The sequence below is a fragment of the Brienomyrus brachyistius genome, chromosome 1, assembly GCF_023856365.1.
Source record: "Brienomyrus brachyistius isolate T26 chromosome 1, BBRACH_0.4, whole genome shotgun sequence".
In the NCBI taxonomy this organism is placed as follows: Eukaryota; Metazoa; Chordata; class Actinopteri; order Osteoglossiformes; family Mormyridae; genus Brienomyrus; species Brienomyrus brachyistius.
The window spans coordinates 56,551,674-56,568,428 of NC_064533.1; the positions used below are offsets into that span (position 1 = coordinate 56,551,674).

General features: G+C 44.1%; 3 protein-coding genes across 5 annotated transcripts in view; 1 reads left to right on the top strand and 2 right to left on the bottom strand.

Annotated features, from left to right (window-relative positions):
• Window positions 1-738: 738 nt before the first annotated feature.
• LOC125747713 (uncharacterized) overlaps window positions 739-16,755 on the bottom strand; it is a 120,460-nt gene continuing 104,443 nt past the window's right edge. Inside the window, exon 3 of the transcript XR_007399381.1 lies at window positions 739-1,536. The gene's annotated coding sequence lies outside the window, so the exon portion shown is untranslated. The remainder of the gene's footprint in view (window positions 1,537-16,755) is intronic.
• Window positions 1,543-3,663, bottom strand: LOC125747854 (uncharacterized). The gene is made up of 2 exons (XM_049023440.1): window positions 3,090-3,663; window positions 1,543-2,346 (listed from the first exon to the last, which is right to left on the bottom strand). Exons 1-2 carry the CDS (start codon window positions 3,095-3,097, stop codon window positions 1,629-1,631), a joined length of 726 nt encoding a protein of 241 aa, XP_048879397.1. The 5' UTR covers window positions 3,098-3,663; the 3' UTR covers window positions 1,543-1,628.
• LOC125746258 (germinal-center associated nuclear protein-like) lies at window positions 12,431-16,682 on the top strand. 3 transcript variants are annotated; one of them, XM_049020239.1, is made up of 12 exons: window positions 12,431-12,602; window positions 12,679-12,813; window positions 12,916-13,069; window positions 13,280-13,544; window positions 13,697-13,794; window positions 13,869-14,259; window positions 14,363-14,614; window positions 14,698-14,827; window positions 15,016-15,195; window positions 15,291-15,441; window positions 15,536-15,658; window positions 15,804-15,923. In XM_049020239.1, the coding sequence occupies exons 1-11, from the start codon at window positions 12,544-12,546 to the stop codon at window positions 15,620-15,622; spliced, it is 1,902 nt and encodes a 633-aa protein (XP_048876196.1). In that variant the 5' UTR covers window positions 12,431-12,543; the 3' UTR covers window positions 15,623-15,658; window positions 15,804-15,923. The 3 variants fall into 3 exon arrangements, with proteins under 3 accessions (XP_048876196.1, XP_048876105.1, XP_048876022.1); XM_049020148.1 differs by having other exon boundaries at window positions 15,536-16,682; XM_049020065.1 differs by having other exon boundaries at window positions 15,291-16,682.

The following is a 16,755-nucleotide window of genomic DNA, read 5'->3' on the forward strand; positions in this document are numbered from 1 at the left end:
AAATTACAGCAATTGTCTTTTTTAAACAGAAAAATAACAATTAACTGTAATCTAGTTTAAAATGTTATCATGTATTCTATTCAAATTATTGAAGTTACCTGGCAACTGGAATTGGCAAATACTATTGATTCCAATGAAACATTTGAAACCACAAAATCACATGAAGAAAACGTACGCTGACCGTTACTGAAACGACCTGGTATCTGTTTCATACCTCACTTTACAACACACAGGACTTTTTTTTAACAATTTAAAGGCACAAGTTATTTTACGTCATGGCCAAGCCACCTTTGCTAGTTTAATGGCAGAAAAATAGTCAAAGCCAGGCGCCTGGTCCACAAGGGATGTACTCAGTCACTGCTGTGTTTATGGTTTAAACATGCTATAAACTAATTTTTTCTAACATTTTCTTTAAGAGCTAGGTGCACTTGCACCTTGGTGGATTGCTATTATATTTGTGGATTTGCCAGGTAGAAGAAAAGAATGCTTCTCTACAGAGATACAGAAACAAATCTGCTTGTACACAATGTGAAAGCGTTTGAGCAGACCATCTACAACAACAGCAGGATTCCACCAAAGTAGAGGTCTGCATTCCCGTAGAATCCATGGCAATTAAGTGCAGGGCAGGACAAACTTTCATTTTTGAATGCAGGAGCACAAGGGAAGTGACTGATATGCTCGCAGTAAAAAGAATGAAACAAGTGCTTTTTGTTATCAAACAATTATTTATTTGCATGAGTAAATAGAAAATTACACAACAAAGTATAGCACGATATCACAACATTACATTGTCTCAAAGCGCTTTAGAGCACCCCCACCCAAAGCCCCCAGTGAGTAAGCCATAGGCGACAGTGGCAAGGAAAAACTCCCTAGAAGGAAGAAACCTTGGGAGGCACCAGACTCAAAGGGGAAGCCCAAACCTCCAGGGGCCGGCAGGGAGAGTGAAAAACACACACATCAGATAACTGCAACAGGTATTCTTCTACATATCCTATACATATGCATGGTACAGTGGTTAGCACTGTTGCCTCACACCTCTGGGAACATTTATCCATTTTCTAAAACCGCTTCTCCTGTTCAGGGATGTGGGGATCAATTTGCCTTTTGGAACAGGCGGTCAGATGGATCCCAGAGGCTACAGGCACGAGGCAGGGAACAACCCAGGATGGGACACCAACCCATCACAGGGCAGGCTCACACACACAGATCATTCACACACACACACACACACACAAACACTCACCATTCATTCACACACCATTCATAAACACCATTCACACACCAGTCACTCACACAGCATTCACTCACACACACACCATTCATAAACACCATTCACACAGCATTCACTCACACACACCATTCATAAACACCAGACACACACCAGTCACTCACACACCATTCACTCCCCATTCACACACACATAGACCATTCACATACACCATATACTCACACACACCATTCACTCACACACGCCATTACCACTCACACTCACTCACACACGCCATTACCTCACACACACCATTCACACACCTGTCACTCACACACACCATTCAATCACCATTCTCATACACACACACACACACACACCACTTACACACACCATTCACACCCATCATTACCAAACACACTCACATACCATTGACATATACCACATTCCCATTTGATGTGGACACCTTCACACTGCCTGCTTCTAGATTATTTATGTTCAGGTGTTCCACTAATAATTTGTCCACTTTAGTTCCAGCAATTTCCCAATTAAGAGCATTCAGCTGGAATTCACTGTCTACAACCTCTATCTCCACATCCATAATTTCCAATTCAAATTCTGAATTAAAACCCCTCTCTGCAGTCTCCTCCAATTTGACCTCTCCAATTTGTATTTCGACAATTTCAAATTTATCATTTACACCATCTAGCTCAAACTGGCAGAGGTCGACCACTACGGCTCCTATTTTCAGCCTGTCTTGGTGGTCATCTGCAGGCTTTATGGAGACTGTCCTTTCATTTAACAGAAAAACCTCTAACCCATGCATGTCTAACCCCTTATCCCTCCCAGGCTGGTTGATGGGTGGAGTTGCTGGGGAGCACTCTCCTTCTTCACCCCAGCAGATGATCTCATCCCACTTGTCCCAGGCTGCCCAATACACATCATCCGTCCAGCTAACTGCCTTGGCAATTGGCTTTCGGGTGTGTGACACGATGGAACGGTCAGCCTGGTCAGAGGGTGATTCTGCTGGGGAGCACAGCTCTTCCTCATCTTCCCAGTCAATCACTTCCATCCACTTGTCCCAAGTTGCCCAGTATCGATCGTTGCTCCAGCTGACAGCTTTTGCAATTCGTTTGTTTCTGAATGAGGAAAAACACACAAGCAATACAATAGAGCTGTCAGTCACTCCTGGCACATGGAATTCAGTTCTGCACTGACACCTTCGCAATGAACAACTGCATTATAGCATAGGAAACTAGTTAACTTTCACATACAATTTACATATAATCAAGAAAGAAGCCTGGAACAATTTTAAATTTTACTAAATGGCAATATACTGATTTTAGTCACCAAACAAACTTTTCAGGTCTTGCTTCACTACTTTTATCTGTGTTTGTTGCAATACATCTGCCCTCTCCTGGTCTGCTGGAATATCATTGCTGTAGGCAGCACCGAGCGCAACCACCCGCATCCTCTTCCGAATGCAACATGAAAGCGCGGGAAAGCGCACGTGCAAAAGTGAAATATCATCTAGACTTTGCGGCACAGGAAACTAGCCGACTTGCACATAAAATTTAAATATAACCAACACAGTAGCCCGCAACAATATTCACTTTATTTAAAAGCAATGAACTAATTTACTCACAAGCAAGCGCAATTATTTACTTAAGCGCAGTAAAGCGCACGCGGAAAAGCGAAATATCAACTACACTTTGCGCATAAAATTTAAATATAATTAACATTGTACCCCGGAACAAAATCACTTTATTTAAAAGCAATATACTGACTTTACTCACCAAACATATTTTAATATACATGCAAATTTGACAGATACTAAATAAGAAAAATTATCCGATAAAATGGGAGCAGAAAAGCAACGTACCTCGTCATCTTGGTGCAGAAAACAAGTGAAGCTGCGTCTTTCAAACCGGCAGCGTCCCACGTGCCGAAGAGTCAAATGTAATCAAGCAACACGGCCCACACAATTAAATAATAACATCATAATAATTATAGCTCTTGTATAATTATTCTATATATTATTCTATAATTAGAGGAACAGACTTTTATAAGTTAACTTGTTCACCGAGAATAGTATACAACACCGTAAGCATATAACCCTTAAAGGATGATTAATTAAAATTCGCACATTCATCCTGCATAACATAAAACAATGACTTAAAGAGACTTAATATGAAATGAACGCTACTGTCCGAGGGCATTTATCTCCACAAATCGCTATGTAACATAATGTCTTAAATACTCTGATTTTCAGAATGACAGAATCTTAACATTTAAAACTTTGTTTTGCGATACCGATACGTAGTGATATTGGTATGTGGAACAACGTTATGTTACACACGCCTCCCACAATTCAAGAAGCTGTAGTTAGATTAAGAGCGTATTCACAATTTACCCGTTTGCCTTTTACCGTGACTGAGCACGATCCCCCACCCCAGCTGGTCTGCATTCCCCACATTGCAATTAACGATCCTGGCCTCAGCGCTTTTGTTACCGTGGGACTTTGTTATGTTGAAGAAAACATTAGAAGGGAACTTCTGTCGCACAACTGAATGAAATTTATGATTAATGCATGGCAGCATTCTCCAAGTACAGTGGGACGGACTCCCCAACGGACCGAGAGTGCTTGTGATGTAAAATACACCAAGATAATTCAGTTCCTTTAAAGAGCGGTTCTTTTAATACTCTGTATTATAATTTTCGTGTGCTGTCCCCTTAAAAAGCATATTACCAGTATTCCTTATTCAAATTGTCCCATTAAAAACTACAATCCCCAAACGTCAAATTGCATGCTTCTGCATGTCACCTACACTTCAGACTTCATCCTCAAAATCAAAGCAGTATTAACACAAGCGACATGTGCCATCACTTAAAGCCAATGTAACTTTTTTAAAATAAAGTCTGTTTCAACTGGATTTTTACCTAAGTAAAACAACCATTTTATGTTCTATTTATCTTAAAACTACTGAAACAAATAATTGGCTACAATGCAGTTCCGTAAATTATGTCCTGCATTCTGTGGAAAAAAATGAAGGCTGAGGAATGTTACGTAACACAGTTAAAATGCAAAAGTTCTCTCTGGTGTAATTCACTGCATAAAACCATGGTATTAAGTGTGGTGTCTTCTTCTTAACACTCCCTGACTTTTGTATCCGTGACCATGAGATAGGGTGGGCTGCTTTTCTTCCTTCATTTTACTAGTGTTCCTCCCTTTCCTCCCAGCCTTGGCTGGTGGTTCAGGCAGCATCACCTTCTTTTAATGGACCCAGGTGTCATTTATTTTGAAGTGCAGAAAATGTTCTAGCAGAGGTCTTAGACAATTTCTGAATTACACAGAACTCTGACTTCTTCTGAAGCTGTGAGAAATTGTTCATCTGTAATTGTTGCATTGATATTTGTTGATGTGTGTGTGCCCTCCTTGAGCAGTAAAGGGGAGATCACATGCAGAGCTGATTTTCTGTAGTTTCTTAGTCTAAATAAAAATAAAATATTCTCTTCATATAGTCTGGAAGAGCCAATTAGTTATTTCTAGAAAAATAAATAGAGCCAATGAAGGAACCAGATGTCACAGTAACACAGGTCACTGTCTGTGGTGCTGGGTGTTGGGCTGGCGCTGAAGAAATAGGATAACTGGCCAAAGTGTCCGTGTGCCTCCACTGATTACAGGACATTAGTTAACAGTAATTAGCAATCACTTATAGTTCTCATTTATAATGATGTAAAATTATAAATATATATATATATCCATCCATCCATCCATCCATTTTCCAAACTGCTTATCCTACTGGGTCGCGGGGGTTCCTGAGCCTATCCCAGTTCCCAATGGGCACGAGGCAGGGAACAACCTAGGATGGGGGGCCAGCCCATCGCAGGTCACACTCACATACCATTCACTCTCACATGCACACCTATGGGCAATTTAGTAACTCCAATTAGCCTCAGCATGTTTTTGATTGTGGGGGTACACCGGAGTACCCGGAGGAAACCCCACGAGGACACGGGGAGAACATGCAAACTCCACACACATGTAATCCAGGCAGAGACTCGAACCTGGGTCCCAGAGGTGTGAGGCAACAGTGTTAACCACTGCACCACCATATATATATATATATGTAAATATATATATATATATATATATATATATATATATATATATATATATATATATATATATATATATATATATATATATATATATATATTATGGACAAAATATAATCGTGATTTAATGTATCCCTTCTGCTCTTAAAAAAGCGCAATATGTCTGAATGACGAATATGTCTATTACGTTTTAATAATCTTGTTAATATTTGTTTACCTTTTTTTCTGTAATCACTCTATGTTAAAGCAATTTTTAAATCTAGCTGTGAAATTGATGATGCTGTTGTTATTCTGACTGTCTGAACATAAGTGAGGGGATGGATGCACTATTCTATGGAGGCCTCTGAAGAGAATAAATTATCCCAATATTATATTGGGAGAGATGATTAAATCAGAGCTAGATAAGATTTTAACAACTCTGAGCTATTAGTTAAGTTCTTCCCAAATGAGTTTGATGGGCCGAAAGGCCTCCTCTAATTTGTAAATTTCTTATGTTCTAAGACATACAGTACTGTGTGAAAGTCTTAGGCAGTCCAAAGAAATGTTTAAAGCTGTTTATCTGGGTAGCAAGTGTACTTTGACTTAGAATAAATGACACAATTTAACATTAGAACATGTGCAAATTAAGAGTAACACAATAAAAACTAGTAATAACTTCTTCTGTTTTCTAAAGCGTTACTGATATCTAGTTGGATGGCTAGATGAACACCGCTTCAGTTCCCAAACTTCTCCCCAGCGGCACCTCAGCCGTTCCATGATTTTGTTAAATTTCACCAACAGCTCAATTAAATAATTAATTATACTGGTTTAAAAAGTCAGTGACAGATTGACTAGCTGTACTGTATGAGGTGTGCTAGTGGCCAAGTCAAAAAATACATGGCTGCACTGGATGGTCGTTACAAATACTAGGATGATTTTAGCAGAGGTTCTGAAATGGCTAAGCTGACACACTTTGACAGGCATAATGTAGCTGAAGTTCAGCCTGTAGCTGAAGACCCTGCCCCACTGCAGAAGTTCAAGGGAATTCTGCTTTTCCTTCTCCATCACTTCCTGGATGGCCTCTTTCGAAGACCTCTTCATGCACACCCTAGCCAGATGCACTGAGAGGCTTGGCTGTGTCTTCTTGCACACGGGGCAGAGCAGGAAATGCCTGCTCGAAGCACTGGGGATAAAATAAAATTAAAAAAAGTCATAAATAAAGATTAGATTTGATTCATTACTTTTAGTTGAATAAAGAAACAGTCCAGTCATCATCAACACTGTTCGTTTCACAGTGGTTTGGATAAATAACATTTGCATATCCTGATGGCTCCTAGACTGAGTAAAGTACATAATCACAGCTATTGAAACATGTTAACTAATTACTTACATTTATATTAAAATAAAATTTAATTAATTAAATTAAACTTAAGCTGCTTCAAAATATTATTTTAGGTTTGTAATGTACATAATCATAGCTATTGAAACATGTTGACTAATTACTTACATTTATATTAAAATAAAATTTAATTAATTAAATTAAACTTAAGTTGCTTCAAAATATTGTTTTAGTTTTGTAATGGATGCAATTTAAGTTTTAACAATAGCAGTCAGTGGTCAGAGACTTTTGCACAGTGTCAGTAAAGTAGAACAAGTTTATCCACAATTTCTACAGATTCTAATGAAATGAACAGTCCATTATTGGGATGGCTGAGGTCCTTCACGATCTTCTTGGCCTTGGTCCAGCACCGCCTGCTGTAGATTGAGTGCAGGTCAGGGAGCTCGGTGCAGATGGTGCGCTCAGCTGATCGCACAACCCTCTGTAGAGCTCGTCTGTCCTGCATGGTGCTGTTCCCGAACCAGGTTTCCTCCCAGAGTACGTGCAGATCAGTTGCATTGGGGAGTCCATACTGTGATGCTGAGTGAGTGTAGTAGGAGTTTGAGAGATGAAACTCCTGATGATTTACTCCCTCGGCTAACTAACCAGAACAGGATCATACCAATACCAAAATTATAAGTTTATAAATGTTTTTCACTACCCTGATTCATTCAGTTATTTCTGTTTGTTAATTCCACCCCCCAAGCAAATACATAAACAAACAAACAAACAAATATTGAGGGGGGATGTGTCAGAGGTGATAGAATCAGTGGATGAATCTAAAAAAAAAAGTCATGATTTTTTTCTCTCCAAAACATAATGCACAAAAGTTAGGTAAGACATTGACATGTTATGACAGTAGCATGATGCAGAGGAACAAACAGATGCATTAGATAAACTATACTGATGCCTGAGAGAAGTTGTTGTGCAAGCTGCAGCAAGTACGTAAGGCACAGGTGCAGAGACACTACATATAGTGCAAACTAATTTAAAAGTATACAGTACACACAATGATTCCTGAAAAATCAAAATACCGTGGAATACTAATGAAATACTTATCAGGATGATGATGATGATGATGATGATGATGATGATAGAAATAATAAAGAATTAGTTTAAGGTATTATGCAATTGACATGTACAATTAAAAAAGAAATTGCACCAGACATTTCCTGTGGCAAAGAAGGGTTGCTTTGTGGCATGTCGCCGACAGGATGTCATGGGCAGGAGGGTAGGCAGGCAGGGCAGCACAGGCAGAAGGGCTGGCGGGCAGCCAGAACTGTTTTGCCACTGCAGTTTGTTTTACAGTTTCATCTGCATTTGTTTCCCCAAGGTATAACAGCAGCTAATTTATGAACATGCTGCTTTTCAGAAAAGAAGTTTAATTTCCAGGAGCATGACCAGTGCACACATTTAGTGTTGACGGTTCTTTGTAAAATGGATGTCCTGTACTTTTATTGATCTGTCCGTCCGTCCATCCATCCATCCATCCATCCATTTTCTAACTACTTCTGATGAAGTTCCGGGTTATGGCGAATTGAACGTCTGACTCCGGTCAGCTGAGCAAAGTTGGTAACCTTGGTATTGTGTGTAGGAGATTCGGTATAACTATAATTTCGTTCTCCATTTACATGCCGGAAGTGTCTTTAAGTGTTATGTAGTTTTGCCTGAAACGCAAAAATAAAAGAAAGCAATTAGAGCTAACCAGTTGCTGCTGTAGTGATTGAAGAACTTTTGTCGGAAGTTGGATTCGAACCCACGCCTTACTTCGGAGAACAGAATACACCTTACTTCGGAAGGCTGTTTACGTTGAGTCGGGCGAATGAGACCACTCGGCCATGGGGCAGTTTCCAGTTAAGGCTGGCTCGCTGCGAAGAGTGGGTGAGTCCTAGTGTGCGTTAGAGCGGGGCAGCGATTTCAGTCAGAAATTTCAGGATAATAGCGGCGAAAAAAATGGATCATATTGCCAATGTTGCTCAGAATCGCAGTAGCCTTCCGATGGTATGCGGTGCGTTGCGGTAGATTACTGTGACAAGAAAGCAAACTTTCATTATTACCATTCTGTTTATATTAAATTACGATCTTCCATATTAATCAAGGGATTGTAAAACTGAGAATATTTCAGCTCCAGTAGTTTATATTAAAGTTGCCCGAGTCACAACATGGTCTTTAAATGGCAAAGACAGACATAAATCAAATGTATATGAGCAGCAACATAACTTAGCATCCGGACCCCCCGCGACCCAATAGGATAAGCGGTTTGGAAAATGGATGGATGGATGGAAATGTGATGTGGTGGCGAAGTCGTGCAGAAGTTTTACAACTGCACTATCGATTTATCACTTTATTTAGAAATATAAATTCAGTTCTTATCATTTTTAAAAGTTACTTTCTTTCACATTTGAATTTCAAGGTGTCCCTCACAGTGACACTGAAGGGCGGGGCTACGGGGGGCGGAGGTGGGGGACGCGGTCAGAATGGTATGTTAACACTTTGGCTCCTCAAATTTCACCATCCTATGATTCTGCTGCGCGTCCTCGTGACCCAATTTTAATAGTTTTATTAATATATTTTTTTTAAATTTGCGAATACAAAAAATGTCGTCTTTACTGCAAAAAGTCATCCCTTATGTGTAATGTAATGCTTTTTTTTTACCACTAGATGTCGACATAGACTGTGGAAAGCCGGTCAAAGTAAGTGCGACACTTAGCGGCAATTACAATATTTATTGTTAAATCAATGTAAAAAAAAATTAAATGTAATGACTTGTACTTTTTTATGAATTTGGATCTCTTTAGAGCAAACATATTCAAATGGTTTGCTTTTATAACGCTCCAAGTAACTGCGCAAGCCCCTCAAAGTGCTTTATGCCTCTCGCTTCCCATTCATTTCAATGGGCTTTCCCGACATTTGGGTAATTGTTTATTCCAAAGCCTCGAAAACACTCTGAACTGCAATTTGTCATGCAAAATGCATAATTTGTTGTATAAAATATGCTGACTTCTAAAAAACAATTTATTAAAAGAAAATAAAAAGGGCATGCCATTATATATTTGGTTGCTTTTTGCCACCGTTTGACCGTTTTCTGCTCAGTAACTGTGCCTGGTCCTTCCCTGCTGTAAAGCTATTTTTAGTACCTCTTGCTAGCTCACCATTTGGTCACTGACAAAAGATAAAAGAAGCCGACCACCCAGACAGGCAGGCGCCCAGAGTAATTACTGCCATAAAGCTATCACGTGTACGGGGAATGCAAGGGTTTTGCACGGTGCTAGCGTTTGGAGAGGCCCAGCTCGGCGAAATACTAGGTAAGTTGAATCCTAGGTCCTTAGGACTCTGAGCGTATTCACAGTGGGCTGTCTTTTCGGAGCCTGCTTTTTATTACAAGTTTAGCTGTTTATTACTAGCTATCATTCTTTCATACCTTTAGCCCCATCCCTTCTGCATTGCCATAGCGCTTTGGTTTCATATCTGATTAGTATTTAGTTGTTTTTTTTTTCATGGTAGTTGAATGCAGGCTCCGCTCCTAATCCCATTAAATTTGAATACTGGGTCATTAGGACCCAAAGAGAATCACGGGCGCCATTTTGATGACGTAAACTTTTTTTTTTTTTCGCCATTTTGGTGTCCTGCCGTCCTGAGATATGCCCCGAAACACACAAAGTCAGCGCGCTGCAACTGAATCCCAACATGTTTAAAAAAAATGCTTCTAAACCGCAAATTAAACTGGGTGACGAGGACCCTGTAAGGTGCCAAAGGAGAGGAGACCTGCACATGTAAAGTCACTCTACCTCTGCTTCCAGCGAGACAAGAGCTCCAGATTCTGTTGAAGATTTCATCTTTTGTTGAACAACTTCTCAAGAATGGCTTCCAAGTTGTAAGTTATGATCAATTTATTATTTCATTTGAATCTGTAGAAATTGTGGATAAACTTGTTCTACTTTACTGACACTGTGCAAAAGTCTCTGACCACTGACTGCTATTGTTAAAACTTAAATTGCATCAATTACAAAACTAAAACAATATTTTGAAGCAACTTAAGTTTAATTTAATTAATTAAATTAATTAAAGGCGATTGGCTCAGCTGAGCAGTGCATCAGACAAGCCTCCAACATCCAGTCTCTGTTGAACAGGGTTGTGAAAGCAGATGTAGGTTTTCAGGATATATTTAATCTTTGTGATCACATTGCTGAAACTCAAGATGGCATTGGCAACCATCGCTTCAATTTAATTTCACTTGTCTTGCTTTCACAAGTTGAGAGAAGACCATGTGGCAAAAGTACATACTCTCCAACTACAGACCAGCAGTTTGAGGAAGAAACTGTGTAAAATAGTACTGTTATAAGGATACTAAATACTAGACACAGAGCCTCTGTCTTCCCACCCCCACGTCACAGGAAAGACACAGCTTCTGTACTGACACCAGTATATATTGCAGTTCATTGGCTATAGTTCTTGACAAATATATACAAGATGCCTGTGTGTATAGACCTGCCCTGTCTATAGTTATTTTTCCAAAAAGGAGGTAACTGGATGTTCATCTTTCATATTACCGTAAATGTAAAAAAAATAATAAAGTATTTTCCTTGTCTGGAAAATGTATTGTGTACAGTTCATTGTCTATAGTTCTCTACAAGTCTATACAAATGCCCGTTGCTTTGGATAAAGGCGTCTGCTAAATGCTTAAATGCAGTAACGGTCCTAGCTGATGAGGCGCCCTAGGCGAGCATCAGCGCCGGCACCCCCCCCCCCCCAGGTGTAGGGAAACTATAGCGGAACTAATGTTGCGTTTGGGTTTAGGTCTGGTCAGTTTTGCTGGTAACATTTTCGTTTTGCTCAGTTATAAGTGCAGCATTTGTTATGCGGCTGAGAAAGTGTTTTAAGTTATAACGTCAATATTCATGGATATTGGAGTTATTGTATGAGCTGCAGTCATAAGTTAATGGCGTGAGCAAGCTGTAGCCTATTTAGGTTTGTGTTTGGTTATTTTTAGGAAAATGCCTGTGTTTTTACTGATTCATTTTTTGATGTATGTGCTTTATTTTATCTAGTTCTCACGGCATGCTCGACCGGATAGATATGTGAATAAATGCCCGTGATCAGAGATCAACTTGTGTTCGTTATTGAGGGAGGTTACAAGGGGGGCGGCTCATAGGAAAGTTACGTATCATCATCATCATCATCATCATTATTATTATTATTACTTAATAGGCTTTGCTAAGCAGGTAAATTCATGTGGGCTTGTTTTCATATTAAGACGCATTAATACCAACTAGCTTTAAGAATAGTGGAATGTTACACTTTTTTCTTCCTCCGTTTGTGGCACCCCCTGGATGAATGGCGCCCTTAGCATTTGCCTATATTGCCAATGCCACGGGCCGGCCTGCATAAATGCATGAGTGGTAACGCAATGGGGCTTATCATGGAGATTACCAGGGTCTTTCAGCTAACATTGCTGGCCTTTTTTGTTGTGTTTTGTATTTGCATTGTTCTGCATGTAGTAGGAGAGTAGTGTATGTTTATTTCGAATGGAAGAATGAAAAAATACCTATATGTGCATTACATTTTGAACATAAAAGTAGGCTGTGTTAAGAAAACCCGCTTCTCTGTCGATTTACTCGTGGCTCGGTCGTAAATACATGTCTGACATTTATAATGAACCAAGACAATAAAAATCGCTTCTCAAATTTGCCCATTTATGGTTCTTTATTTCTGAATGCCAGCTTGTCCCTGATAGACGTTCATTCATTTAAAAGGAGCTCTACCCCGTCCCAAGATGGCGGCTCTGTTGACGCATTCGCTCCCATAGACGGCTGTATTCAACGCGACAACCAGTGCTGCTGCCTTCTGCAGGTTGGCGAAGATGCGAAGGGAAACCGAGCATCAGATGAAGGTCCACTTGTTCTACCAGCAGCTCCTGAGGTATGGTGCTACTGTAGAGTAGCTGTTAGCCATCCATCACTCTCCATGTGCTCATCTACATCTCCATCCACTTCAGCGAATCTGTGTGGGGGCCACTGGACCTGCTCAGTCTGGTGGCAGCAAGCGTCTCGAACCCATCTGACACAATCTTCTGGAAGGCAGCCCTCTTGTTGCCAAGTGATCATGAAAGAGATGCCAGTGTTGCTAACCAGTAAGTGGGGGAACTGGGTGTCGTTCGGGGAGGGATTGGGTGTTAGTTGGGTTTAGAGGTCCTGGAGCTTACATTTGTGCCCCCCTCCCATCTCTGATGCAGGATTTTGACAGAATGGCTGGAGTCCAAATTCGGTAACTCGGAGAAGCAAGAACACAGGGAGATGGTCCCCAACGGACACATGCAAACCTTGAGCATCAGCAGCGGCCTGCGGAGCGTGGGGGAGCGCATGCACACAGTGCACGTGTGTGTGAAGGTGTGGCAGATAGGGGGGAACTTGCCGATGAATATCGACAGGCTTCATGCCCCTGTGTTGCATGTTCTGTCATTAATGTTAGTCTAGCATAGCTTAACATAGCCTAGCATAGTCTGGCACTATGTGATATTAGCAGGTCCTGTGGTAACACAGATGTTTGCGAAGGGTGCAAGTGCAGGAAGTGAGGCCATGTTTCTCACTGTGGGTCAGGTGGCCCGCGGGCCCCTCAGCGAGGAAGGCCAGTTGGCATTGGAGAAGCGGAAGGGGCTGATGGGCATGGGCGCCCTGCTGATGCTGCTGCCCTCGGCAGTCAGTCCCGGGGCTGATGAGGAAGACGGGGACATCTTCCTGTTATCCGCCCTGCTGCAACTCCGGCAGATCCAGCAGGCTAATGCCTGGCCACAGGCCCTTCCTCTGGTGGTGGTGGTCCCAGGGCAGGCTGGGCACAGGGCCAGCGATGAACGGCTAGAGGAAGGTGTGACACTAACCGTGTCTATGACAACAGGTGTCGCGTGGGATTCGCTTACTTTACTTATAGCATTTCTCTTGAGGCTATGTTTACGTATGCAGAGCTAATACAGTTGGTTTGTTCCTCCTGTCTGACCATCGGTTTCCTTTCCCTGTAAGACCTGATGCTTCAGACACTCATTGAGGAAGGTTTGATTTCAGAGTACATGTTCGTCCATATCCCCGAGACCACGAACGAACCCCAAGGATCCGAGCAGGTGAGTGTGCATGTTGTCGCTGGCCTCGGTAAGATTGAACCATCCCATTGACCATCACCCCCGTCTCCCCGCAGATCCGCCATGCCGTCAGGTGGCTCGCTGCCCGCTCCACGGCACCAGCCCGGCTCGTCTCGCAGACGTTGGTGCAGGTTGTGGAGGCCGGGCTCTGCCGCGAGTTTGCTGGTAGGCTTCACCGTGATCGGAGGGACCGTGACATGGCGGGACTGCCCTTCCAGGGCCCTGCACCCGTCATCGGCCTCTACAACACTGTCCTGGCTTTCTTGGCTGGCCTTGTGTCGTCCCCGAGTCTGGCTGGCCTCTCCTGGCCCGTGGCAGAGTTCTTGGTGCCAGGGGGTGGTGACTGCCTACCACATCTGCTCTGGAACTCGGCTGAGCACCTGGAGTGGCTCCAGGGGGCAGTCCTGAGCCTGCGGCTGCCCGACTGGCCGCTGCCAGCCGTGGGGGGTATGTCCATGCCTCAGATTCGGAATTCGGACTTCTTGCTAAGTGGCTGCTTCTTAGTCTGTTTCCTTAAATTTCTGCTGCTGCCACCGCTCCCCCCACCCAGCTCCTTGGAGCCAGCTGGTTGCCTCCATCTTCCAGTACGTATCTCAAATCCCATGGTCCCGCCACAGCCAGCCACTCCTTATGTCCCAGTTGGAGAACCTTTTGGAGAGGCTGCGTCAGGACTGTGTGGGCCGAGGTGGGGGGCCGGACAAGGAGCCCACTTTCTGGGAGGTGCCCTGGGACGAAATTGTCATGCTCTGTGTAGAGCACCAACTCCGGGACTGGAACCCTCCTGGGTGCCCCGTGAGTGAAGGTGAGGAGGGTGGGGTGGGTCTGACGTTTGGGGGGGCCTACTGGGGATGCCATGCAGGTGTGAACCTATCCCACCATCTTCAGATGTCATCAGTGACGACGGAGAAATCTCGGTGTATTTCCTGAGCGATGGGCTGCAGGGCTTCATACCGCCGTCCTGCTGGGTGGATGCCGTAAAGCAGACGCACAGGGACAAGCAGCAGGGGAAGGCAGGGTAAGAGCCAGCCAGCCATGTAAATCTAACACATTCCAGATAGACTGTTAACAGTGACCTGCAGATTTAATGAATATTATTTACTATTAAATGGAAGAAGAGGGAAAGCCATCAGCTTCCAGTCTTGCTCATATCCCCAAGAGTGGTGTACAATACTGGCTTCTTATCCAAAGTCTCTGCCATTGCAGGTGTCACCAGAGCATGTGGCCTCATCCTCGACTGGCCAGGCCACGTCTTCAACAGAAGCTGTTTCACAGCATGGTTGAGGACCCTGAGTCCGGATCCGGTGTTGCCCCTGTTTTGGATGCTGCCTCCAGCCCCCAGGACCTCCTGGCTCGCATTGAGGAGGAGAAAGAACAGAGCCGCAGGTCTGACAGAGAACAGACATGCTACACACGTGTACTCTCTCATGTGAGTTGTGGCATAAACATTGAGCCATTTCCTGTTTGACTTGGATCTGCAGGTTCGAGGACCAGCTGCGTACCTGGCTTGACGTCGAGTCCCTGGGCCCTTCCTCTTCCTCCTCACCACTTTTCTTGCCTTCTTCGTTACTGTCTGTACCGGAGATCGTAGTGCCCTCCCCAAAGATGGCTGCCCCACCTGCACTTGCCCTGGTATTGACCCTGTGCCTACACAGGTGCTCACATTTTAAGACCCCAAGTACCCTGTGCTCATCAGTTGAGACTGTTTCTGTGCCCATTTTTGTAGCAGAAGGAGCGCAGTGTCCGCAGTGACCAGGCCAGGGGAGCTGCCAGTTTGTATATTTCCGCAGATGTGACACAGGCGCGGATATAATCTCCCAGGCCGAAGGACGCCGAAATCTACCGCGCTGTAAGAACTCTGTTTCGACTTTTGAAGGCCATATTTTTGGGCTTTTTACACAATGAATCCGTCTGGGCTTTTCGGCAGAACACAAGGCGGAGCGTTTCAGTCTCCGCGCGCCCCGACCTCGGGGCTCTTTTCCTTCGGCCAGCAGAACGCCCCTTTCGTGCAGCCGCCTGCCCTCGGCCAGGGCACCGGCCAGACCTCGCTCTTCAGTACATCGTCTGCCTTCGGCCAGACCGGATCCCTTTTCGGGCAGCCTGGCGGGACGGCGTCTGGACAGGCCCCGACCTTCGGCATGCCCGGTTCTGGGAGTCAGACCCCGTCGTTTGTACAGAGCGACACCAGGTTCGGCCCGCCGCCCTCCTTCGGGCAGCCGGCCGGGGTCGGTCAGAGCTCTGTCTTTAACCAGAACTCGGCTTTTCCCCAGACCTCTGCCTTCGGACAGACCGGCGGATTTGCTCAGCACACACCCGGCTTCGGCGGCTCTAACGCTATCTCCGCCTCCTCTGTTCCCCCCTCCTCGGGGTCTAGTCAACCACTGAGATTCGGACAGTTGTCCACAGGGTCTTCTTCGGTATTCTCCCCTGGAAGCGTTCAGGGCCGCGGATTTAGCACCTCAGAGTTCAGCTTCAAGCCGTCAGACGCAGCTGTGTTCAAACCTATTTATAGCGCCAGTCCTGAACCGGCTGTGTCCCAGGCTGTGTCCGAGTCTTTTGGTTCCAGCCCATCCAGCACCACCGCTACCAGTATGGACAGCAGTGGGCCTGCTCCTGCTGCCTCTGAGTTCCTTTCTGGAGCATTAGGTTTTAGCTTCTCACAGCCCATCGCAGTGTCCAGCAGCATCCTCCCCACCAAAGATGCACATCCCAGCACCACCCAGGAGTTCAGCTTCTCGAAACCAGCAGCACCCTCCGTTGGTGCTGGCAGTGGCCTGGGTGGGGGGACCTCCCAGGCCGCCTCTGTCTCCAGGTACTCTGCCTCTAGCCTCCATGAGCCCCGGCCACTGTTTGGTGCTGTCAGCTTTGGTCCGCTAAAACCCAAGACTGACGCTGGGGTTGTGTCTGGTGAGGTCCGTGGGGGGGGGCGGTGAGGGGGAGAATGCA

Excerpts from the sequence above, each read along its gene's own strand:
- LOC125746258 (XM_049020065.1), top strand. The coding sequence starts at position 12,544 with ATGCGAAGGGAAACCGAGCATCAGATGAAGGTCCACTTGTTCTACCAG. Across the intron at positions 13,795-13,868 it reads AACCCCAAGGATCCGAGCAG|ATCCGCCATGCCGTCAGGTG; the intron begins GTGAGTGTGCAT and ends GTCTCCCCGCAG. Across the intron at positions 14,615-14,697 it reads TGGGTGCCCCGTGAGTGAAG|ATGTCATCAGTGACGACGGA; the intron begins GTGAGGAGGGTG and ends CACCATCTTCAG.